This window comes from Schistocerca cancellata, chromosome 4 (genome assembly GCF_023864275.1).
Source record: "Schistocerca cancellata isolate TAMUIC-IGC-003103 chromosome 4, iqSchCanc2.1, whole genome shotgun sequence".
Lineage (NCBI taxonomy): Eukaryota > Metazoa > Arthropoda > Insecta > Orthoptera > Acrididae > Schistocerca > Schistocerca cancellata.
The window spans coordinates 539413638-539440028 of record NC_064629.1 but is presented as its reverse complement, the minus strand read 5'-3'; the positions used below and the strand labels follow the sequence as shown (position 1 = coordinate 539440028).

Below are 26391 nucleotides of genomic sequence, written 5' to 3'. Positions count from 1 at the left end.
GACTCTCATCGCTGAAGACGACATGTCTCCATTCGTCCCTCCATTCACGCCTGTCGCGACACCACTGGAGGCGGGCTGCACGATGTCGGGGCGTGAGCAGAAGACGGCCTAACGGTGTGCGGGACCGTAGCCCAGCTTCATGGAGACGGTTGCGAATGGTCCTCGCCGATACCCCAGGAGCAACAGTGTCCCTAATTTGCTGGGAAGTGGCAGTGCGGTCCCCTACGGCACTGCGTAGGATCCTACGGTCTTGGCGTGCATCCGTGCGTCGCTGCGGTCCGGTCCCAGGTCGACGGGCACGTGCACCATCCGCCGACCACTGGCGACAACATCGATGTACTGTGGAGACCTCATGCCCCACGTGTTGAGCAATTCGGCGGTACGTCCACCCGGCCTCCCGCATGCCCACTATACGCCCTCGCGCAAAGTCCGTCAACTGCACATACGGTTCACGTCCACACTGTCGCGGCATGCTAACAGTGTTAAAGACTGCGATGGAGCTCCGTATGCCACGGCAAACTGGCTGACACTGACGGCGGCGGTGCACAAATGCTGCGCAGCTAGCGCCATTCGACGGCCAACACCGCGGTTCTTGGTGTGTCCGCTGTGCCGTGCGTGTGATCATTGCTTGTACAGCCCTCTCGCAGTGTCCGGAGCAAGTATGGTGGGTCTGACACACCGGTGTCAATGTGTTCTTTTTTCCATTTCCAGGAGTGTATATCTGCTGGCAGGCATTGATAGTACATTCCCGTATTTTTTTTACATCATTAATGAGGGCTTGCATACACTAAAGATCTCAAGTGGCCCTATAACCAAAATATGAAGATTGGCAGAATGCACTGGCCAATGTACTGGACCTCCTGGACTAATCCATTGCCCATTAAATGTCCATGTGAGACGTTCTCAGACATTTAGGAGGAAATGGGCTGGTGCACCACTTGCATGAACCACATTTCCGCCATAATTGGAATGGTACCTCTTCTAAGGAAAGGAAGATTGGGTTTACCATATGGTCAACAATGAGGTCATTAGAGACAGAGTACAAGCTTGGATTTTGTCAAGGATGGGGAAGGAAGTCGGCTGCACCCTTTCAAAGGAATCATCCTGGCACCTGATTTAGGGAAATCAGCATGGGTTTGAACTGTTGTCCTCCAAAATTTGAGGTACCTTCTCTAGCAGGACAGGTTAGTTATTTGATAGGAACTGAAGATGTAAGAGGCTGTTAGTTTACACCAATAATTCCTGCCCATACATTAAATGAATATTGGTGCTGATGCCTTGCATCTTCCATTGTCCACTGGATTTGTATCAGCCCACATATGCTGGTTATGAGAATTGACAATCCCATGTGCTGTGAAATCGATATTGTCTCTGAAAAGTATCTTTGTTGTGAAAAATGGGTCTTCACCATAGCTCTCCAATGGCCATTGGCAGAACTGCACCTGGCTGGCTTTTCTTGCGGCCAAAGGGCTTGGATATGTTTTACATGAAAGGGCTATAGTGACTGTTCATAAAGGATCGTCCAGACTAGAGGATGACTAACACCAATAGATGCTGAAATTCTGTGTATTGTAATTCCAGGATCTTCTTCCACTTGTTTCAATACTTGCTTCTTCACAGCAGAGCTATGAATAACAGTAATAACTGGTAGCACTCAACCATTTCATGTCCCCCACACAATTCTACAACTCGTTTCCAGACACAGTGCTCTCATGAGACTGTGAAATGTGATTCATTTGGTTAAAAGACTCAAAATATACCAACACATTTGTGGATTCATAAAATAGATTTTTATATTTGTACACTACCTCCAAACCTCACCTGGCACTAGCAATTTTATATTATCAGTTTTAAGGATGTGAGTGTGTGGTCCTGCCAACTCGTTGCTTATAGGGTGCCTAAAGGATTCTGCATTCTTGGATAGCTATTCAACAATTCAAGCAAATAACATTAATAGTTTTCATTACAAATAAGAAGATTGACAATACTTATATTTGAATTACAATGCTGTCGCAAGTGATGGGCAACATGCAAACAGTCAGTGTCTTTTCCTGTAGACAATGTCCATACAAGGAATGAATATGGATCACTAATAACTGCTATTGTTAATATTACTGTTCATCTAGGCCTCTCTGCTATAACCAGTCTAGTACTGTGCTACTAATATCCGTCTAGTACTATGCGATTGAGGCTGGCAGAAGCAGCGCTTATATTCTCTTTGGCTAGAGGGCGCTCCTATCATGATGCGATCCTGGTCAGCAGGCTATTGGCTGACATCTCACAGCCTTCTCTGCTCTTGCATTCTTCATCTTCATGCTGTCACTTATCATTATGCCAGCACAGTGAGTTAGTGATTGTTATATGTTAACACTAATAACTAGAAGCATTCAACCACAAAATATCATAAAGAAGTAAGAGTAGTGTGAATTCTGCCATGATCTGCCATTGTTGAAGGTATGGAACTTGCCTGCTAGTCACTGAAAAAACATGGCTGGTTAACTGTCCAGATGGCACCCTGCATTCTGGGTACTTTTTCAGAATACAGGCTTGACAGTTGCTTCTATTTGCCAGTGAACAGTAACAACACTAACAGATGTTTACTGCATGCTGTATCCATGCATAGTAATAAAGGAAAGTGTCCTCATTTGTGTACTGCATTCTGTAAGCAATTTGACATAGCTTTCACTGGATGATATGTGTTACACATTAGTGAAGATAAACAAGTGCTCATAGCTCTTAAGGTGTGCATTTTACTGGACATTTTTGTCTTCTTTTGGTCCGCACTACCACCTCTCAAAATACGGAATACTCACTTTTAACACCCTGCATGTGTCACATTACACATTTAGTGTCATGCACTTATGATCTGCATCCCCTTTTCATCATTACAACAGTGGTTAGCCCCGGCCATGATTAGCATATTAGTTAGTTAGTTACAAATTTAATAAATATCAGAGTCACAGTTAAATGCTATTGCTGTTTCACACAGCAGATAAAGATGAATGGAACATGTTACCTTACATGTTTGTTTTGAAAGAACAGAAAAGGTACACTTCTGAGGAGGAATTTGTATTAAAATCATAATCTATCTGATACCCTCTACACCTCCCTGAAAATAGTACATATTACTGATACTTTAAAATACAGCTGAAATCTCCAATTAAATGACTATGAATCATTTCTTTGTCATTGTTATCCTTTTATTTCTTTTTAAAAAGCTCTGGAGTTGAATTGCAAAAAGAAAGCAATATTATTTAACTGTTAAAGCTATACAACAAACTTACCTGAAAGCAGCACATCTTAGACATTGCAGTTTGTGCTCACGATACATACCTGACAAAGAATGAAGGCATGGAAAAGAGAAGACATATGCAAAACTGATGCTTTTGATTGCTCGGCAAAACCTGCCATAATGACTTGGATGTGGTCAGCAATGTGGCAGGAGGCTTCTTGTGGTACTGGTTGACAAGGAGTGTGACTTGTCACTGATCCACTATGTAGTGCAGTGTGGGTCAGTGCTCCCAATAGAAGCCATGAAAGTAAGCGTATGTGACCAACACACTCAATGAATTCACGAGGCCTGAGAAAAATTGAAATCTCTCACAAACTTTTCACTTCAATACATAAAATATAAGTAATATGTTCAGAAGGAACAGTAAATTAATGTGATGTTGAGTAACAAGGACTGATAAAACACAATCAAAAATTAAATTATATCTTCATAAAGCTAGAAAAGACTTACATTCATTAGGTACTGACAAGCAAACACACACAAAAAAACTTTTGAATCCCAAGGTTCCTTTATTAGATAAAACAGAGAAAAAGACAATAGAAAATGAGACCATTTGAAGGGAACACAATAAGGTAGTTCTCAATTCTGCATGCAAGGAAATCCAGCAGGGCAAGAAGGAAATTAACAGTGAAATTTTAGCAGCAATGGAGATTTTAAAAGTGTGTTAATCACTAAGGACAACATTTTTAATTTTCTGTTTTGTAAGATTTAGATTACAACTATTTGTATCAGCCAGAAGGCTGATGTCCACAACAACTGCAACTGCCTACATCAAAGAACAATGGATCAGTGAGAAAAAGAAAAACACAACTGTAGAAGTGTTAATTAAACAAACCTTTTGTAAAGGACATGTGCGTTTGATTTTTTCTTGTAAATTCTGAACTGATGCTTTTGTTTTTAGTTTCCATTAGTCCCATTAATGTTTAACATTGTGAACTTGATATTGCTTCATTCTATTACTACAGAAATTAATTGTATAGTCATTTTATGTAGTTCCGTAAGTTTTTATGCAATATTTTTCTGACCATATAATAGGTCTTTTCAAACATAATAATTTTCTGCACATCTCTAATCTCAAGGTGCCTGTAATTATGTTTCTATAACATTTGTACACTTGGTCTGTTGGGATATTTCCAGTGTATTTACTGATATGGTGTCCACTGTGTTTAACAAATGACATAGTCTCAGTTGTAGGGTTGTGTGTTTTTAATGTGGATGTATTATGCAGCAAATGCCTGGAGCTGTGACTGAACAAAAATGACTTATGTAAGTGGCAATGATACTGCAATGTCATTTTTCAAGTACAGTGAGAGAAAATGAAATTTTCAATTGACAAACTTGTCCCATAAGGAGAATATCTGAAATAACTGTTAAAGAAGAAAATGAAAATAATAACCAGCTGGTACTATTTGGATGCATTGCTTAAAAAAACAGTGATAATGATCTCATCAAATTACAGTACATTGTGACACAATAGAAACTTATCATATCATTCCTCAGAGTTTCTAGTCAAATGATGATCTTAAATATTCCCAATTCCTTTTTAATTTAGTTATACTGGCACAATTATGTATGTGGTAAATATGTATATCATTGATATAATACAGTAGATGAATCCACTAATATAATATTCTGTTTGAAAGTTGTGGAGAAATATTTCTTCAGAAGACCAGTGTTCTGGCCACCTCCAAAATACAAGGTAAATTATTCCACATTAAAGACAACATAGCTCTTCCAGTGCCCAGTGTGTATATGACCGCTGTGAATGTGGCAGCATTTTTTGTCAAACTATTTCCAGTATTGCTGAGCATTGTAATGAGAAAAAGTGACCCATTAAACAAAGAGATCTTGAGAAGTGAGCCATATCTGAACAGTGCCTGGAAAACTGACATAAAATACAATTTGAAAAGACATGAGTCTTGGCTCACACATCATTTTATTGGGATTCCATTCTAAAGGAGACTACAAAGATTAGAATCAACCACAACAATTTTAACCAAGGCCAGGGGTACACATTTAGTAGGGCATGGGGGCAGGCTTTGGGTATCGAGTGAAAGTGAAGACAGATGCTTGCACTTGTACAGAGGCAGGAGCAGCAGTTTCAGAGTGATAAAATACCAGTGGTTACAGGTATTGGAGCAACCTCTTTTTTTTTAGGGTAGGTACAAAAGAAAGAAGTTGAGTTCCAAGAGAGTTCAGGATTGAAATGAACCTTCAGTTCAAGAAAGAAACTAAACAACATAATTCTGGCACAGTGGATCAACAAACACAGCTGTTGGTTAAAAATTTTCATCAATCAGCAGACATTTTATTTCCACCGATTTTTATATCAGTCAATGTTAAATACAACTATCTCTAGTGCATCAAAATACTGGATGGCTAAGAAGTAATATTAATGAACTACTTATCTGCACTGATGATTAAGTCATCCCACCCAGCTGACATAGTCTGTATTTCTGAACATCATGTGACAACTGGTGAAAATGTGTTAAGTGTTTCAGGATTTAGGTTAGCTTCTCACTTTTGGAGGGCAGAATTGGACAATGGAGAAATTGCCACATTCATCAGTTATTGCCATAAGTGTAATAACATAGACTTCTGCTATCTTAGATCTACTATAGAATCAAACATGTCTGTTGACAAGGAAATTGATGCTCACATTGGAAGAGCTGCGACAACTTTTGGCAAACTCTCTACATGTGTTTGGAAAAACAACAAACTCCCTTTGACCACCAAAATTCTTGTATATCAAACGAGGCATCCTTTTGTATGCATCAGAAACATGGACTACCTATGCCAAACAAGAACGTTGCCTTAATGCTTTCCACATGCGGTACCTGAGATCCATCCTCAGAGTAACGTGGAAGGACCGAGTGACCAATGAAGCAGTGCTATCTAAAACTAACTGCAACAATATTTCAGCTATCTTGAAGCAGAGATGACTCCGCTGGCTGGGACACATCCACCGTATGGATCCTGACAGATTACCACGTGAGGTTATGCTTGGAGAGATCTCTATAGCCAAAAGACCTGTAGGACGTCCTGTATTGAGGTTCAAGGACTCCTGTAAACGAGGTACGGAGAGGTTTGGAATCGACACAAACAGATGGGAGGCACGGGCTAGCATGAGACCAGAGTGGCATGATTATATATCATCCGGAATGTCGAAGCATGATGAAGGCTTGTTAGATAGATTAAGGCAGAAGAAGCTTTGCAATGCTACCACTGCTCCTGCCTCAGCACTGCAACAATCATCTACCAAGATGTCATGGCCAGTATATATATAACAGACATTCACAAATTTTGCCTAGAGTAGCATATGGAAGCATGTGCAACAGAAGTAGAATTTTGTAACAATCCATTCATAACAGTAAGTGTAAACTGAGTACCAACAGGTAATTTTAATCTGTTCATAAATAACTCTGAAGCTCTATTGGCCTATTTAACAGCAGAAAACATGGAATTAGTGGTTACCGGTGATTTTAAAGTAGATTTTATTCAAAACTCTTTATGTAAGAACTTACTGCACTCACTAGCATTGTCATTCAACTTAATTTATACTGTTAACTTTCCCACTAGAATAGCTAAGGACTCAAAGATGGCCATTGATCATATCTTTATAGTAATGTTAATGAACAAAACTATATTATAAACCCAATAATAAGTAGCCTCCCAGACCATGACATGCAGTTTCTTTTGCTAAATATTAATACTGATCAGGGTATAAACTCTACTAAATGTGCGTTCAAGAGGGTAGTCAGTAAGTCAAAAATTGATTGTTTTAGGAAACTTCTCAAAGGCATAAACTTGAATTATGTGTATAATTCTCATAGCATGAATGAGAAATACAACACTTCTATTAATAATGTTCTTAACTTATTTGAAAACTGTTTTTCCCCAAAACTAACCCAGGTTAAACCAGAGTCTATAAAAAAGACATGGATTACTCAAGGAATAAAGGTATCCTGTAAGACAAAAAGGAAGCTATATCTATCAGTTGGAAACATCTCTGATGTAAATGCTATAAATCATTGTAAAAAATACTGCAAAATATTGAAGATAGTAATACGAATATCAAAGCAAATGCATTATTAGAGAAGGATAGTCACTTCAGAAAACAAAATAAAGACAATATGAGATATAGTGAAGGAAGAGACTGGTAGAACCAGAGAAAAAGAGAAGCACAAATCATTAAGAGTAAATGATACATGGGTAACAGATGTGTGCACTGTTGCTGAACTTTTCAATACGCACTTCACAACTGTTATGCAAAAGATGGGGTTGTCAGGTTCAGTAGATGCTGCCAGGAAATATCTCAGACCAGTCACTACAAATAATGACAATAATATTAACATGATGATATTATTAGAAGGAAAGTTGCTACTCAGCATGTAGCAGAGATGCTGAGTCACACATAGACACAATGAAAAGACTCTCACAATTAAAGCTTTTGGCTATTAAGGCCTTTGTCAACACTATACACACATATACGCACACACACACACTCACGCAAATGCAACTCACACACATGACTGCAGTCTCAGGTAACTGAAACAGAAACCACACTGCGAGCAGCAGCACCAGATCATGATGGGAGTTGCAACTGGGTGGAGGCAAGGAGGAGGCTGGGGTGGGGAGGGGGAGGAATAGTATGGTGGAGGATGGTGGACAGTGAAGTGCTGCAGGTCAGATGATGGTTGGGGAGAGGTGGGGAGGGGGAGGGGGAGAAGTAGCAGAAAAGAAGGAGAGAAATAAAGAGACTGGATGTGGTGGTGGAATGACGGCAATGTAGTGATGGAATGGGAACAGGGAAGGGGCTGGATGGGTGATGACAGTGACTAATGAAGGTTGAGGCCAGGAAGGTAATGGGAATGTAGGATGTATTGCAGGGAAAGTTCCCATCTGCACAATTCAGAAAAGCTGGTGTTGGTGGGAAGGATCCATGTGGCACAGGCTGTGAAGCAATCATTGAAATGAAGGATATCATGTTTGGCAGTGTGTTCAGCATTCAGCAACAGGATGCTCCATTTGTTTCTTGGCCACAGTTTGTCAGTGGCCGTTCATGTGGACAGACAGCCTACATAGAATGCAGCACAGTGGATGCAGCTTAGCTTGTAGACCACATGACTGGTTTCACAGGTAGCCCTGCCTTTGATAGCACAGAGACGTTAGTGACCAGACTGGAGTAGGTGGTGGTGGGGGAATGTATGGGGCAGGTCTTGCATCTAGGTTTATTATACGGGTATGAGCCATGAGGTAAGGGATTGTGAGCAGGGGTAGTGCAAGGGTGGATAAGTATATTGTGTAGGTTCAGTGGACAGTGGGGTACGACTGTGGGCGAGGTTGGAAGGGTAGCACGCAGGACATTTCTCATTTTAGGGCATGACCAGAGGTAATTGACCCCTGGCAAAGAATGTGATTCAGTTGCTCCAGTACTGTGTGGTACTGAGTTACGAGGGGAATGCTCCTCTGTGGCTGGACGGTGGGACTTTGGGAGGTGGTGGGAGACTGGAAAGGTAAGGCCCAGGAGATTTGTTTTTGTTGAAGGTTGGGAGGATAATTATGGTCAGTGAAGGCTCAGTGGGACCCTAGGTATATTTCAAGAGGGACTGCTTCTCACGGAAGATGTGATGATTATGGGTGGCTAGGCTGTATGGAAGGGACTTCTTGGTATGGAATGGGTGGCAGCTGTTGAAGTGGAAGTATTGCTGGTGGTTAGCAGATTTGATATGGATGGAGGTACTGATGTAGCCATGTTTGAGGTGGAGGACAACATCGAGAAAGGTGGCTTGTTGGGTTGTGTAGGACCAAGTGAAGCAAATGGGGGAGAAGTTGTTGATGTTCTGGAAGAATGTGGATAGGATGTCCTCACCTTTGATCCAGATAGCAAAGATGTCATCAATGAATCTGAACCAGTTTAGGGGTTTAGGATTCTGGGTTTTTAAGAATGATTCCTCTAGATGGCCCATGTATAGTTTGGCATAGGATGGTGCCATGCTGATGCCCATAGCTGTACCTCTGATTTGTTTGTAGATAATGTCTTTAAAGGAGAAGTAATTGTGGGTAAAGATATAGTTGGTCATGGTGACTGGGAAGGAGGTTGTTGGTTTGGTATCCATCGGGCATTGGGAAAGGTTGTGTACAATAGCGGTGAGGCCATGGGCATTAGGAATGTTAGTGTACAGGGAAGTGGCATCACTAGTGATGAGCAGGGCAATGTCTGGAAAAGGGACAGGGACATTGGAGAGTCGGTGGAGGAAATTGTTGGTATCTTTTATAGAGGAGGGTAGGTTCAGGGTAATAGGCTGAAGGTGTTGGTCTATGAGAGCAGACATTCTCTCAGTGGGGGCACGGTAACCAGCCACAATGGGGCATTCTGGGTGGTTAGGTTTATGGACTTTAGGAAGCCTGTAGATGGTAGGAGTGTGAGGAGTGGTAGGGGTGATTAGAGAGATGGACTCTGGGGAGAGGTTCTGGGATGGGCCTAAGGATTTGAGTAGTGATTGGAAATCCTGCTGTATTACTGGAATGGGGTCACTGTGGCAAGGTTTGTAGGTAGAAGTATATGACAGCTGGTTGAGTCCTTCCACCAGGTAATCCTTGTGATTCAAAACAACAGCCTTTGTCCGCAGGTAGGAGTATAATGACGGGATCAGTTTTTAGATGGTGGACTGCAGTTATTTCTGCAGATGAAAGGTTAGTTTGCATGTTGAGGGATTTGGGGAATGATGGTGAGGCAAGGTTCGAGATCAAGAAACTCTGAAAAGTTAAAAAGGGGTGGTTTGGGGTCAGTGGGGGTGGATCACATTTGAATGGAGTGAACTGAGTTAGGCAAGGTTCAATATTGGTCTTTGGTTGAGTCTGATTGGTAGGGTTGGAGGTGAAAAAGTGTTTCCACTGAAGGTCTTTAACAAGTTCTGCATTACTGAATTTGGGAATGGGGCAAAAGGTGAGGCCTTTGAAAAAGACTGATATCTCTGTGGGGCTAAGGCTTTTGGAGGAAAGGTTCATGACCAGTTGTGGGTCTGTTTAGGTTCTGGATTCTGTGTGGTGGTGGGAGGGAGGGCAGGGTAAATGTAGTAGGTATGTGAGAGAGGATTTGTCAGGTATGAGAGGATGTGGGGGAGGTTTGGAGGTTGTTGTAGAGGTGGTGGACAGTGGTACTCCAAGGTGGGAGTAGGAAGTGAGCAGGCTGGAGAGCTTTTTGAGGTGGATTGTGCTTGTTGCTCAAGTTCCGGAAGGCAAGAATTTCACTGTGTGTTATGGGCTTCAGGAATTTGGGATTGCATAACAGGAGAATTTTGCATATGGAGAGAAGGTACTGCAAGGATTTATGGGCTTGGTTGATATGGTTTTGCAGGGCTGTGTTGGTGAGGCCTAAGGATTGACAGAATTTGAACAGGTGGAAGTCATTGTGGAAGGAGAGGTGGCAGCCCAAGATGGGTAATTTGATGGTAAGACCATTAGGTGGGATCCCATGAGCCAAGCAACAATGCAGGAACAGTATAAGGAACTGAGATCCCGCTAGGGATAAGAAAATTTTTCTGTATTGACACAGATATAGACCATAACATTCAGTCTATTACCTGGAACCTACCCTCCTATATAATAGATACTAACCATTTGCTTCACTGACTCTCCACAGTTTTGACTGAGACTGCAGTCGTGTGTGTGAGTTGTGTTTGTTTGTTTGTGTGTGTGTGTGTGTGTGTGTGTGTGTGTCTAGTATTGACAAAGGCTTTAATGGCTGAAAGCTTTAATTGTGAGAGTCTTTTTGTTGTGCCTATCTGTGACTCAGCCTCAGCATCTCATCTATATGCTGAGTATCAACTTTCCTTCTCATTATACTGTTACATTCCATCCTGGATTTCCATTGTTTAATATGAGTATGACCATCACAATACCATTAGAAGTAATTTTCACCATAAAATCCTTAAAACAAAAAAAGTTCTTGTGGATATAATAATATATCAACAAAGTTGATTAAAAAATGTGCCTCTGAGTTTAGTGATATTTTAAGGTCATCGTGTAACCAGTCTTTCATTAGTGGAACATTTCCTGAATGCTTGAAATATGTTGAAGTTAAGCATTTGTGTAAGAAAGGAGATAAAGTGCCAAACCAAATCTCAATTTGCTATGCAGATGATGTCAGACATACGAATATAAAAGTAAAAAAGCTAGCTTGCTATGCATACTTTCGTTCCATATTGTCATACAGGATTATTTTCTGGGGTAACTCATCAAGCCAAGCTAAAATCTTCTGAACCCAAAAACAAGCAATATGAATTCATTGTGGTGTGAATTCAAGAACATCCTGCAGAGGGCTCTTTACAGAACTGGGGATACTAAATACTGCTTCCTAATACACTACTGGCCATTAAAATTGCTACACCACGAAGATGACATGCTACAGTCGTGAAAATTAACCGACAGGAAGAAGATGCTGTGATATGCAAATGATTAGCTTTTCAGAGCATTCACACAAGGTTGGTGCCGGTGGCGGCACCTACAACGTGCCGACATGAGGAAAGTTTCCAACTGATTTCTCATACACAAACAGCAGTTGACAAGCATTGTCTGGTGAAACGTTGTTGTGATGCTTCATATAAGGAGGAGAAATGCATACCATCATTTTTCCGACTTTGATAAAGGTCGGATTGGAGCCTATTGTGATTGTGGTTTATCGTATCGCGACATTGCTGCTTGCGTTGGTCGAGATCCAATGACTGTTAGCAGAATATGGAATCGGTGGGTTCAGGAGGGTAATACGGAATGCCATGCTGGATCCCAATGGCCTCGTATCACTAGCAGTCAAGATTACAGGGATCTTATCTGCATTGCTGTAACGGATCATGCAGCCACGTCTTGATCCCTGAGTCAGCAGATGGGGATGTTTGCAAGACAACAACCATCTGCATGAACAGTTCAATGACATTTGTAGCAGCATGGACTATCAGCTCAGAGACTGTGTCTGCGGTTACCCTTGACACTGCATCACAGACAGAAGCTCCTGCCATGGTGTACTCAATGATGAACCTGGGTGCACAAATGGCAAAACATCACTTTTTTGGATGAATCCAGGCTCTGTTTACAGTATCATGATGGTCGCATCCATGTTTGGCGACATCACAGTGAACGCACATTGGAAGCATGTATTTGTCATCACCATACTGGCGTATCACCTGGTGTGATGGTATGGGCTGCCATTGGTTACATGTCTTGGTTACCTCTTGTTCGCACTGATGGCACTTTGAACAGTGGACATTACATTTCACATGTGTTACGACCTGTGGCTCTACCCTTCATTCGATCCATGCGAAACCCTAAATTTCAGCAGCATAATGCACGACCGTATGTTGCAGGTCCTGTACAGGCCTTTCTGGATAGAGTAAATGTTCGACTGCTGCCCTGGCCAGCACATTCTCCAGATCTCTCACCAACTGAAAATGTCTGGTCAATGGTGGCTGAGCAAGTGGCTCGTCACAATACGCCAGTCACTTCTCTTGATGAACTGTGGTATGGTGTTGAAGCTGCATGGGCAGCTGTACCTATACACGCCATCCAAGCTCTGTATGACTCAATGCCCAGGCGGATCAAGGCCGTTATTACGGCCAGAGTGGTCGTTCTGAGTACTGATTTCTCAGGATCTATGCACCAAAATTGCATGAAAATGTAATCACATGTCAGTTCTAGTATAATATATTTGTCCAATGAATACCCATTTATCACCTGCATTTCTTCTTGGTGTAGCAATTTTAATGGCCAGTAGTGTATATTTATTCCTGAATGAAATTTTTTATTAAAAAATATCTGTTTTCCAAACCAACAGCTCAGTTCATGGAATCAGTAGAATAACTTCCACAAAGGTTATAGTCACTTATTTTGGTTCATAAATGTGTCCACTGTTCAGCAAAATACATTTTCAATGTGTTACTAATAATATCACCCAATATGAACACTGTGTACAGTCCCAGTAGCCATCAAATGTTTAACTAATAATAAAGTTCAGTCTGAGAAGAGTCTAAAGGATTTGTTGGTGTCTAATTCTTACTCCACAGACGAATTTCTTAGCAGAATTGACTGACGTGTGTCCATTACTAATAATATCACTTAATGTGAACATTGTGTACAGTCCCAGTAGCCACAAAAACTTTAACTAATAATAGAGTTCAGTTTGAGAAGAGTCTAAAGGATTTATTGGTGGCCATCTCCTACTCCACAGATGTATTTCTGAGCAGAACTGATTGATGCATGTATCTTATTAATAATACCACCTAATGTGAATATTGTGTACAGTCTGCCTTCTGTATAAATTTTGAGCATTAATGGAATCATTGCAAATAAGTGCACTGAGATGTTTTTTATTTTATTTTTTATTTGATGCTGCATTGCTCCAACAGCCTAAGAATTATCATATGCAACTAAGTGTATTGAACATTTAATATTTGGTGAAAAGTTATATATCCTTTTAAATGTAAATAGCCTCAAGATTTATAATAGTTTTTTTGACTGATTCCACATCCATAAGGGCAATTTAATTTGGGATCTGTGGAAGGTACATATTTGTTCTTATTTTGTAATTTTTTATTGTGTATTCTTGTTTTCTGACATGTTCCACATCCCAGAGGATCTCCTCACTATGGATCAAATGGAATGAAAAGTACATCTAATCTACTTCAGTTGGTGTGCCAGGCCCTTGTGCCACTTGATGTCACTGTGTTCATGGTAGACCAAAGCTACTAGGAGTTGCTCAACTTGTCTTTCCATGCAAGCATCGCTTCAGCCCTCTCTGAGACATTCCAGATGCTGCACTCACACCATTATATGTAAAGCACCATGTCAGCTCCAGCAGTCCGTGGCTTTTACTCTTGATGACAATGGTAAATACAGCTATCAAAAGCTGACATGTTGCAGCTTGCAAACCAAGAAGATTTTATTCAGGCATGGCACCTCAGAAGGCTGTTAGAACATAAATGACGATATATTTTGTGAAATGCTTAACATGATTTTGAATTTCACGGACCAATTAATTTCTTCCATTTTCTTCCACTCATTCTGAATGATGCATTTAGTAACTCCTGTTTTCCATGCATGTCAAAAAAAGTAAGGTGTCGCATATTAGTGAATACGGAATTTTTATTTGTAGTTTATTTATTTATTCTTATACAAATACAGCCTAAAAATCTTGGAAGGCAACTGTGCCATATAACCCCATCCACTTGTAAATAATAATTATGTCTACAGATAATTGTTCCTACTTCTACAATGGGCCCTGTGTGCATGTTGAATGAGAGAGAGAATGCTTGGATCACACAATGTGAAGCAGTATGTAACAAAGCTTCTTCTTGTAGTCCTGAAGTATGAGTAGGACTGCTCTGCCATACACAATTGTATACAAATACAGCCCTAGTTCTGGAAAGATCACTGGAAATGTCTATGACCCTATATCTGAAAGACTATAAGAAATTCTGTAAAATAAGTAGAAGACAATAATAACAAACAAATTGGTGCAGTTACTGTAACTGTCGGAACAAAAGCAAAGCTTTTGTATAATAATTTCAGAAAAAGGACTGTGAAACTTCTGTTAACAAAGGAAAGTTACACATATAAGGAGTGCTACATAGGTTTAAACAACAAAATAAATTGTACAATATAAAATTCAGAAAAGATGCAGCAAGTTCCTGATGGAACTTCAGCAAGCTTATTTATAGATACATTAAAAGAAACTATGGCAAATCAAGACTACACTCCAGAGGAACTATTTAATACTGGTAAGATTGGTTTAAGCTTAAAACCTTTGCCTTACTAAACATTAATTTTAAAAGATAAGTTTCTGGATTTAAAGCAAATGAAGTCAATTACACTAAACTTTTCTGCACCAGTGCAAGAGGACATTTAAGATCCAAGCCTTTTCTTATCTACAGTTCCAAATATCATTGTATGTTTATGAACATTGACAAATCTACTCTTTCTATAAAAATGAAGTCCAACAAGATGTCTTGAATGACAGCTACAATGTTCACAGACTGTTTTAAAAATTGTCTTTGTCCAGAAGTGATACAACATTTGAGAATTTTACACATCATAAGAGATGCCCCCTTTCGGATGGACAATGCACCAAGTCATGAACAACTGACAATATGAGTTTCCAAATCTCGTACAGATACCAAGGCAAAATTTCTACATTTAAAATTCATTACCTTCATCTGATACAAAAGTAAATGCCTAATGACAATGAGAGTTTTAGAGATGACATACTTTATTACCATTGGGGAAATATTTAAAATCATTCCTGCAGTAGGAAACATGAAAGCTGCATGGAATGTAGTAAGAAATACAACACTAAGATCTTTATAGACAAAAAGATCTGGCCTAAGACCTTTTCAGTGTCAAAGTCATCACCTACATCTCATGTGCAATCTGTTGTGTGAAACAAAATACTACAGTTACAATGATCTCTGAATGGAAAAACTTTTACCAACATGAACTCAAATGATATACATAGAAGAATTAACTAACTGATGCAATTAAAAGTAAACTATTAGAAGAAGACCTTTACTGCTAAGTAATGAAATTTCATTGATAGCACAAGAGGTGTCACAGGAAACCAAGGCTAATAATGAGGACAGATGGACTTTAATTAATCTTTCCTAGAATAACAGACAAATTAATTCAGGAAATCTGTGAAATAGATGATGACTGGGAATGGGCTTCTAAATTTTCATGAGTATTTCAGTCTCCACTTGCACCCTTTGAAGTTGTTCTTCAAGTTAACAGAAAAGGAGGAAGCCAACTTGAGATTTCATATGTACTTAGGCAACAAAATGCACAAATTTTAATCACACATTTACTGCAATAATAAATGAATCCTCATTATTAAATACAAACTTGATTTATAACGTCAACAGTGTCCAGAAGAACAGCAGTAACAAAATATAAATTGGTATAATTAAATCGTCCAAATGACAACTCCTTTTTACATTGTGGTCAGGTTTGGTTTTACTCCATCAAAAACAATTTAATGGGAGCAACAGAATATAGTAGAAAGTACCAAAAGCAACTGTCAACATTATATCTGATTCAATGTAATTGCATGAGCCAACACATGAGGATTCAGTGGCATAAAAGGGACACTTGCAGCAATATGCTGTTACAGCCTCATGCTATGGTCATGGGTGTCACCTCCTACCCGTCAGTCAGTGTTACCGATACCAGAGACACTTAAGCAAGCTGTGTATGTGGCAATAGCAGCAGCAATATCACAACAACAAACCCACTGTGAGGTCACTACTACCCCACCATCATTCTGATATGATTGCCCAATAGGGCGTATAGCCACAGCATTGATGTGCTGAGGGGTGAGTAAGACTCTCCCAGCCATTGGACCACTGGATACCCAACAACACCAACCTTCTATACCTACATCTACTTCTACATGGATACTCTGCAAATCACACTTAAGTGCATGGCAGAGGGTTCATCAAACCACCTTCACAATTAATTCTCTGTTATTCCACTCTTGAACAACATGTAGAAAAAATGAACACCTATATCTTTCTGTGTGAACTCTGATTTCCCTTATTTTATTGTGATGGTAGTTTCTCCCTATGTAGGTCAGTGTCAACAAAATATTTTTGCATTTAGAGGAGAAAGTTGCTGGCTGAAATTTTGTGAGAAGATTCTGCAGCAATGAGAGATGCTTTTGTTTTAATGATATCAATCCAAAATTCTGCATCATGTCTGTGACACTCTCTTCTCTGTTTCTCAATAATACAAAATGTGCTGCCCTTCTTTGAACTTTCTCAATGTACTCCTTTAATCCTATCTGGTAAGCATCCCACACTATGCAGCAGTACCCCAAAAGAGGACAGACAAGCTTAGGATAGGCAGTCTCTTTTGTAAATCTGTTGCATCTTCTAAGTGTTCTGTCAAGAAAACACAGTCTTTAGTTTGTCTTCGCCACAACATTCTCTGCATGTTCTTTCCAATTTAAATTATTCATAATTGTAATTCCTAGCTGTTTAGTTGAATTAATTGTCTTTAGATATATTGAGTAAGCAAAATTTAATGGATTACTTTTAGCACTCATGTGGATGACCTCACACTTTTCATTATTTAGGATCAACTGCCAATTTTTGCACCATACAGATACCTTTTCTAAATAATTTTGCAATTTATTTTGATCTTCTGGTGACTTTGCTAGACAGTAAAGGACAGCAAACAACCTTAAACAGCTGCCCAGTTTTCCTGCTAAATCATTTATATAGATAAGGAACAGCAGAGAGCCTATAACACTACCCTGGAAAATGCAAGAAATCACTTCTGTTTTACTCAATGACTTTCCATCAATTACTACAAATGGTGCCTATCTGACAGGAAATCACAAATCCAGTCACATAACTGAGATAATATTCCATAAGCACGCAATTTGATTACATGGCACTTGTGAGGTACTGTATCAAAAGCCTTCTGGAAATCTAGAAATATAGGATCAATTTGAAATACCTTGACGACAGCATTCAGCACTTCATCTGAGTAAAGAGCTCATAGTGTCAACTATGTTTCAATAGATTTTTCTCTTTGAAGTGATTCATAATGTTTGAACACTAATATACAAGATGGTCCATTGATCATGACCAGGCCAAATATCTCACGAAATAAGTGTCAAATGAAAAAACTACAAGGAACAAAACTTGTCTAGCTTGAAGGGGGAAACCAGATGGCGCTATGGTTGGGTCGCTAGATGGTGCTGCCATGGGTCAAATGAATATCAACTGCATTTTTTTAAAATAGGAACCCCCCATTTTTATTACATATTCGTGTAGTACGTAAAGAAATATGAATGTTTTAGTTGGACCACTTTTTTTGCTTTGTGATAGATGGTGCTGTAATAGGAACAAACATATGGCTCACAATTTTAGATGAACAATTGGTAACAGGTAGGTTTTTTAAATTAAAATACAGAACATAGGTAGATTTGAACATTTTATTTTGGTTGTTCCAGTGTGATACATGTACCTTTGTGAACTTACCATTTCTGAGAATGCATGCTGTTTCAGCGTGATTACCTGTAAATACCACATTAATGCAATAAATGCTCAAAATGATGTCTGTCAACTTCAATGCATTTGGCAATACATGTAATGACATTCCTCTCAACAGCAAGTAGTTCGCCTTCCGTAATGTTCGCACATGCATTGACAATGCCCTGATGCATGTCAGTGGATCACAATAGCAAATATCCTTCAACTTTCCCCACAGAAAGAAATCTGGGGACGTCAGATACGGTGAACGTGCGGGCCATGATATGGTGCTTCGACAGCCAGTCCACCTGTCATGAAATATGCTATTCAATACTGCTTCAATCGCACACGAGCTATGTGCCGGACATCCATCATGTTGGAAGTACATCGCCATACTGTCATGCAGTTAAACATTTTATAGTAACGTCGGTAGAACATTACGTAGGAAATCAGCATTCATTGCATCATTTAGATTGCCTTCGATAAAATGGGGGCCAATTATCCTCCCTCCCATAATGCCGCACCATACATTAACCCACCAAGGTCACTGATGTTCCTCTTGTAGCAGCCATAATGGATTTGCTGTTGCCCAATAGTGCATATTATGTCAGTTTATGTTACTGCTGTTGGTGAATAATGCTTTGTCACTAAATAGAATGCGTGTAAAAAATCTGTCATTGTCCCGTAATTTCTCTTGTTCCCAGTGACAGAACTGTACATGACATTCAAAGTCATTGCCATGCAATTCCAGGTACATAGAAATATGGTACGGGTGCAATCGATGTTGATGTAGCATTCTCAACACTGACGTTTATTAGATTCCTGGTTCTTGCGCAATTTGTCTGCTACTGATGTGCGGATTAGCCATGACAGCAGCTAAAACACCTACTTGGGCATCATCATTTGTTGCAGGTTGTGGTTGATGTTTCACATATGGCTGAACACTTCCTGTTTCCTTAAATAACGTAACTATCTGGCGAATGGTCCGGACACTTGGATGATGTCATCCCGGATACAGAGCAGCATACATTGCACAAGCCCATTGGGTATTTTCATCACAATAACCATTCATCAACATGATATCAACCTTTTTGGCAATTGGTAAACGGTCAATTTTAACATGGGTAATGTATCACGAAGCAAAAACCATCCGCACTGGTGGAACGTTATGTGATATCACATACTTATACATTTGCGACTATTACAGCACCATCTATCACAAAGTGAAAAAGGTGGTCCAACTAAAACATTCATCTTTCTTTACGTACTACACAAATATGTAATAAAAATGGGGGTTTCTATTTTAAAAAATGCAGTTGATATCCGTTTGACCTATGGCAGCGACATCTAGCGGGCCAACCATAGCGCCATCTGGTTTCCCCCTTCAAGCTAGACGAGTTTCGTTCTTTGTAGTTTTTTCATTTGATGCTTATTTTGTGAGATATTTGGCCCAGTCACTATCAATGGACCACCCTGTATAGTCAAAATCCTCCTGCATATTGCTGTTAATGATATGGGCCTGTAATTTAGTAGATTACTGCTATAGCCATTCTTGAATATTGGTGTGACCTGAGCAATGTTCCAGTCTATAGGTATGGATCTTTCATCAAGTGATCAGTTGTATATGATTCATTCTTGAGTATGAAGCTATTGCATCAGTATACTCTCAAAAAAACCTAATTAATATATGGTCTGGACCTGAAAGCTTGCTTTTATTAAGTAATTTAAGTTGCTTCACTACGCTGATGATATCTACTTCTAAGTTACTTATGCTGGCAACTGTTCTAGATTCAAATTCTGGAATATTCACTTCATCTTCATTGGTGAAGGAATTTCAGAAGGCTGTTTTTACTTTAGCAGCACTGTCATCAAGAGCATTTCCCTTGTTATCACCTGTGAGAAGGCATTTATTGTGTATTTCCACTGGTATACTTTACATAAGACCAGGATATCTTTGGATTTTTTGAGACAAGTTTTCATTGTCGAAACTATTGTATGCATCTTGCATTGATGTGCATGCTAAATTTTGAGCTTCTGTAAAAGATTGTCAATCTTGGAGATTTAGCATTTGTTTGAATTTGGCATGCATTTTGTTGTTTCTGCAACATTTTCCTGACTAGTTTTGGCTGCCATGGGAGATCAGGTCCATCATTTGTTAATTTATTTTGTATAAATCTCTCAATTTCTGTCGATACTATTTCTTTGAATTCAAGCCACATCTGATCTACACTTACATTGTTAATTTGTAACAAGTGGAGATTGTCTCTCAAGAAGGTGTCAAGTGAATTTTTATCCATTTTTTGATTAGATATATTTTTCATTTACTACTGGAGGGTTTGGGAGTTAAGGTATATGATCTGGCTACAACAACACTGTGTTTACTTATCCCAGTATCTTTTTTTGATGCTCATTTGTAGTTCAGGATTATTTGCTGTTAAGAGGTCAAGTGTGAATTCACAACTGTTTACTATTTGAATGGGCTCATGAACTAATTGCTTGAAATAAATTTCAGAGAATGCACTTAGCACAATTTCAGATGATTTCTGGATTTAAGCATGTATGTTCGCCAACATACCTAAGGTAAATTGAAGTCATCACCAACTATAATTGTAGGAGTTGGGTATGTATTTGTAATTAGACTCAAGTTTTCTTTGAACCTTTCAGCAATTGTATCATCTGAGTTGGGAGGCCAGTAAAAGGATTAAATTATTATTTTGTTCTGGTTGCCAAGAATGATGTCTACCCATACTCACTCACAGGAACTATCTACTTCAATTGTGCTACAAGATAAACTAGTACTAACAGCAACCAACACGCCACCACTGACTGTATTTAGCCTATCCTTTCTGAACACCGTTAGGTCCTTCATAAAAATTTTGTCTGAACTCATCTCCGGCTTTGGCCTGCTTTCAGTGCCTATAACAGTTGCAGCATCACTGATTTATATTAGTGATTGCAGCTCTGGTAATTTCACAGCACAGCTATGACAATTTACCACTGTTATACCAATAGTTCTTAGATATAAGTTCTTCCTGTGTTCAACATGCCCCCTTTGAGACTGAAGCCATCTTTGTGTTTTTCTGAGACATTCTAACCTAAAAAATTGCCCAGTCCATGTCACACAGTGTCCACTGCCCATGTAGCCACCTTCTGCATGTAATGGACTCCTGGCATATTTAGCAGAAACCAAAATACCATTACCCTATGGTTCAAGGTGAGTAATCTGCAGCCTACATGGTCACAGCCACATGCTGGACTGGGGCTTACACACTGAACATTTACACCTCAGTCACTCACCACAGCTGGGCAGGTACCAGGTGCCTTGCTGAAAGCATAACCAGAGTGTATACAGGGACAAGGAAAGAACATTCCCAGATTTTTTCCAGATTTCCCAGTTACAAAATATGCTTTTTCCTGGGTGAAAATACACTTTTTCAGTGTTAAGTGACAGTATACTTTCCCATGGAACTCTTTACACTTATCAATCCTTTGGATGGTTCATGTTTTATACAATGACGTAGATCTTCCTAACACCACTTTAGAAAATGAAACCCAGAAAAGAAAAGAAAAAAAGAAAAAAAAAAATCATAGCTCATGTCATGTGATCTCACCAGCTGATGACAGCTAATATTCAAAGCATAGGACATGATATTGTTAGTCAATTGCAACAGCACTTAAGTAGAGCAAACACACAAATAGGAAAAGTTAATGGTTTAAATTACTATACATAGTGTAGCTACAAGGAAAACTAAACTTTCACATACAATACTGATTTTGAAGATTAATAAGCTACAATAGAAGCTAAGCTTTCACATGTAATATTGGTCTTTTTTGTGTATGTTACACTTTAAGATACGTCACACAAATGTGCCAGTAAAATTTAAAATAATGACATAAATGTCTGGTCTTTTGTGCTTGAAATACTGGTCCTCAAATTGTTATGTTTTAAATGAGAGCCAAATGCTCTATTATTTCAAATATTAATCACACATTCCAAACGTAACGTAAAAGGAAGTTTACTTTGAAAGTAATGCTGTTCAAATGACCATTTGCAATATTTTCCTAAGACCTGTTAGAAATAAGTTCATTTCAGCAGTTGCCAGAGTGTGCCAGAAAGTAGGCATTACCGCACTTGTGCAGCTACAATGGCAATGGAAGCTTGTATGTTAGTACATATTAAGCATTAAGATATCTTATATTACATCACAAAAGATACAGGATATCAGAGGATACACCAAGAGGATTGGGAGTTTGTAAACCATACTAAATTGCATAATTCTGCTTGAAGTGCACATTCATATGTCCTGATTCACAGTGAAGTAGGCCCCAACCTGATGTTAAGCTTCTCAGTGTGGTTTTTGGGACGTAAATTTTCTTGAAGTACCAGTACTGCACTATCTCATTTTTGGTTCTTTATTATGGCAAAATTCCATATGTGCCAGAAGATGAAAACTGCACTTGAAATTCAGCGAACAGTAGGAACTAGCCTACACTGTGGAATGAAATGGTTTGTTTCAAATAAATTGACTCCTTCAGTGGAAAAGATTAATAAAAACCAAACTACTTAACATTTGATAAAAATAACTTCATTGTTCTGCCAGGTGATTATTGTTTAACTGCCAAAAATGTGGAAATGAAACAAAATCAGAAAACTGAAACTAATAATATATTTCATCTTCTGTAATTATGCAAATGTATTTTAATTCATTTGATAGCTCACAGCCACAGAAATCCGTTTTGTTTTCATTTGATGTGGGAGCTATACACAAAGAGGAAACAGCAAAATCACTAAACATAAACATGGGTCATGTGGAGACTATCCCTCTCCCCAGTGTGACTCAGACTGCTCTGTGCATGCATGAATCTGGCAGCTTGGGAACACCAGAAAATTTTTTTCCAGTTAGCATATGGATTCAAGTAGCAAGAGAAGCGGGAGACTGTACAGCTCATATGTGACTGAACTGGGCATGCACATGAGCCCACTGGCAACTGTTCAAACAAATCTGATGTAAACAGTTGTGATGTCACACTCATCAGAAGCAGTTCCTAAGGTCTCTGACACATTTTGCTGTTGGCAGACGCTTGTGTGTGCACAGTGTTTTGTTGTTGTAAATGGTGCATTTCCTTTGCAATTAAAGTCTTATTTTGGTATTTTTCTCTCACTTATGTTTTATTGGTGCAGTATTATTTTGCAGTAGTAGGATACAGTAATATTATTTGTTAGCGTATCAGTTTTTACCAGTCAGACTTACAAAAATTTAACTGAAAACTAAAACAATGATAAATTCCCAGACTTCTGAAAAATTTCTGGTTTTTTCCTGACTTTCTCCCAGATGAAAAATTCCCACATTTTTCCCAGATTTCCCAGTTGTCCCAGGGTGTATACACCCTGACAACAATCCAGACCACCACGCCAACACCTGACACAGCACAGTTCAGGTATGTCTGCCATGGAAAGCAACTCCATGCTCAGGCCACACTGAGCGTAGCAGTTACTGATGTCATGACAATGCTCTGCGGTTCAGGTCTGTGAGATCATCATCTACCCACACTTGTGGAACATATCCCAGGTGACCAAAAAGTCGGTATAAATTTGAAAACTTAATAAACCATGGAATAATGAATAATGTAGATAGAGAGGTAAAAATTGACACACATGCTTGGAATGACATGGGGTTTTATTAGGGGAAAAAAAAAAAAAACAGAGTTCACAAAATGTCCGACAGATGGTGCTGGACAGCAAAACGTCAGTGACTGTGCATGACAATTGTGTATAAAAGGAGCTGTAATGAGGGAGAGAATCAGATGCGCCAGCAGTCACAGCATGTTGACATTACCTGAAAAGGCGCTTTTAGTGAAGCTGTATTATGAGAATGGGGAATGTGCTAGTTCAGCATTACGATCCTATTGCCATAGGAAAGGGATTCGAACGAGTATAGGTCCATTGACAAATGCAGCTGTGGTGAGAATGATTTGGAAGTTCAAAGACACGATAGACCCCGTAGTGGCCGACCGAGCACAAGGCGTAATGCTGCTGAGACAGTTCAGGAAGAAATGGAGACTGTAGTGGGTTTGTCTATGCACGGGGAAGTCAGTGCTCGTGCAGTCACACATCCCACCGGCATTCCATACACTAATGTTTGGTTGGCACTGAGGCGTACCCTCCGATGCTATCTGTACAAAATCCATCGGCATCATGAACTGTTACCTGGCGATTTAGTGAAGCGAAGGGCATTTGTGGTGTGGGCATTTCAAAAGATGGCGGAAGATGACGATTGGTTGAGTAATGTGTTGTGGACCGATGAAGCTCATTTCACAAGGGTCTGTCAACACCCACAACTGCAGAATTTTGGGTACCAAAAATCCTAGAACTGCCATGGAAACTCCATTGCATGACGAGAAAGTCACGGCATGGGTTGGATTTACCACATCTACCATTATTGGGCCTTTTCTCTTCAAGGAAATGCGTGATTCTGGTTTTGTAACTGCTTCCGTGACGGATGAGAGGTATGCCGATATGTTACAGAATCGCATCATCCCCAGCCTGGCTGATAAATACCTGCTGGAATGTATGATGATTATGCAGGATGGCGCTCCATCCCATATTGCTAGATGCATGAAAGATCTCTTGCGCACGTCGTTTGGTGATGGTCGTGTGCTCAGCCACCACTTTCATCATGCTTGGCCTCCCAGGTCCCCAGACCTCAGTCTGTGCGATTATTGGCTTTGGGGTTACCCGAAGTTGCAAGTGTATCGTGATCGACCGATATCTCTAGGGATGCTGAAAGACAACATCAGACGCCAATGCCTCATCATAACTCTGGAATGCTTTACAGTGCTGTTCACAACATTATTCCTCGACTACAGCTATTGTTGAGGAATGATGGTGGACATATTGAGCATTTCCTGTAAAGAACATCATCTTTGCTTTGTCTTACTTTGTTATGCAATTATTGCTGTTCTGATCAGATGAAGTGCCATCTGTCAGACATTTTTTGAACTTTTGTATTTTTTTGGTTCTAATAAAACCCCATGTCATTCCAAGCATGTGTGTCAATTTTTACCTCTCTATCTACATTATTCTGTGATTTATTCAGTTTTCAAATTTATACTGACTTTTTGACCACCAGGTACAACATAGATCAAGACCATGGTGCACCACATGATGAGGATGCACACCTGAAAATGCTCTAAGTTTGTTGGAACAAGAAATAATTTTCACAAATGCCTAAGTGGGAGAGCTGAATGCCATCTCTACAATCTGAAGAATAACTCATCTGCACCTCTTTAGCAGTAATTACCTACCGGGCCACTTCATTTCGGTGCCAGAAGGGGGATCAATGGAAGTTTAATCATCACTAATCCAGTCAAGAATAAGTTGCAGCATATGCATCTATAACCACTTGTTAGTTCCTTGTGTTTATTGTCCCTGGATTTGTCCTCTTTCTATTGTCCTGTTTGATTATGTCATGAATAAATTTGGTTGTGGTACCTGGGAAGGGCCCAGGGAAGGAACCAATGAAACCAGTTGTATGAATGCCTGCCAGTTTATGTATCTCCATGCACTGAGTCACATGACATGATATGTCGGACATGCCACCAAAGAGGGCATTACAGCAGTAAGTGTAAGGAGAATAGTTCAGATGAAGTGGCACATTGATGCTATGGAAGTTTAGGTAAATGTAAGTAGTATGGGATAGAAGGTGTAACTTCTTGTAAATATTGCTGTCATGTAAGTATATGTTTAGGAGTCTTTCAAGGACCAAAACTAGTAGATACGAGGGTAAGTCAATTATTATCCAAAAAGTAGATATAAATTTTTATTGTAATCAAATAGGAAACTTACAAGAACATCATTTTTTGATATAGTCTCCTTGCATTTCAGTGCACTTGGCCCATTGTTCTTCTTTCACTGCTTCGTCCCAGGGAAACAGATGGCCCCTTAATGCCTGTTTGAGTGGACCAAACAAGTGATAGTCAGAAGAGGCAAGATTGGCACTATACGGAGGATGATCCAGTACTTCAAATTTAAGTTTCTGGAGTGTTTCAGCAGTGTGGGCAGCAGTATGCAGATGG

At 39.5% G+C, this 26391-nt stretch overlaps 1 protein-coding gene across 1 annotated transcript in view; it reads right to left on the bottom strand.

Annotated features, from left to right (window-relative positions):
* Positions 1 to 26391, bottom strand: part of LOC126183377 (protein unc-79 homolog) — an 852060-nt gene that overhangs the window by 65150 nt on the left and 760519 nt on the right. The window contains 1 exon segment of the mRNA XM_049925310.1: positions 3334 to 3580. Within this exon segment, the coding sequence (XP_049781267.1) occupies positions 3334 to 3580 (247 nt within the window).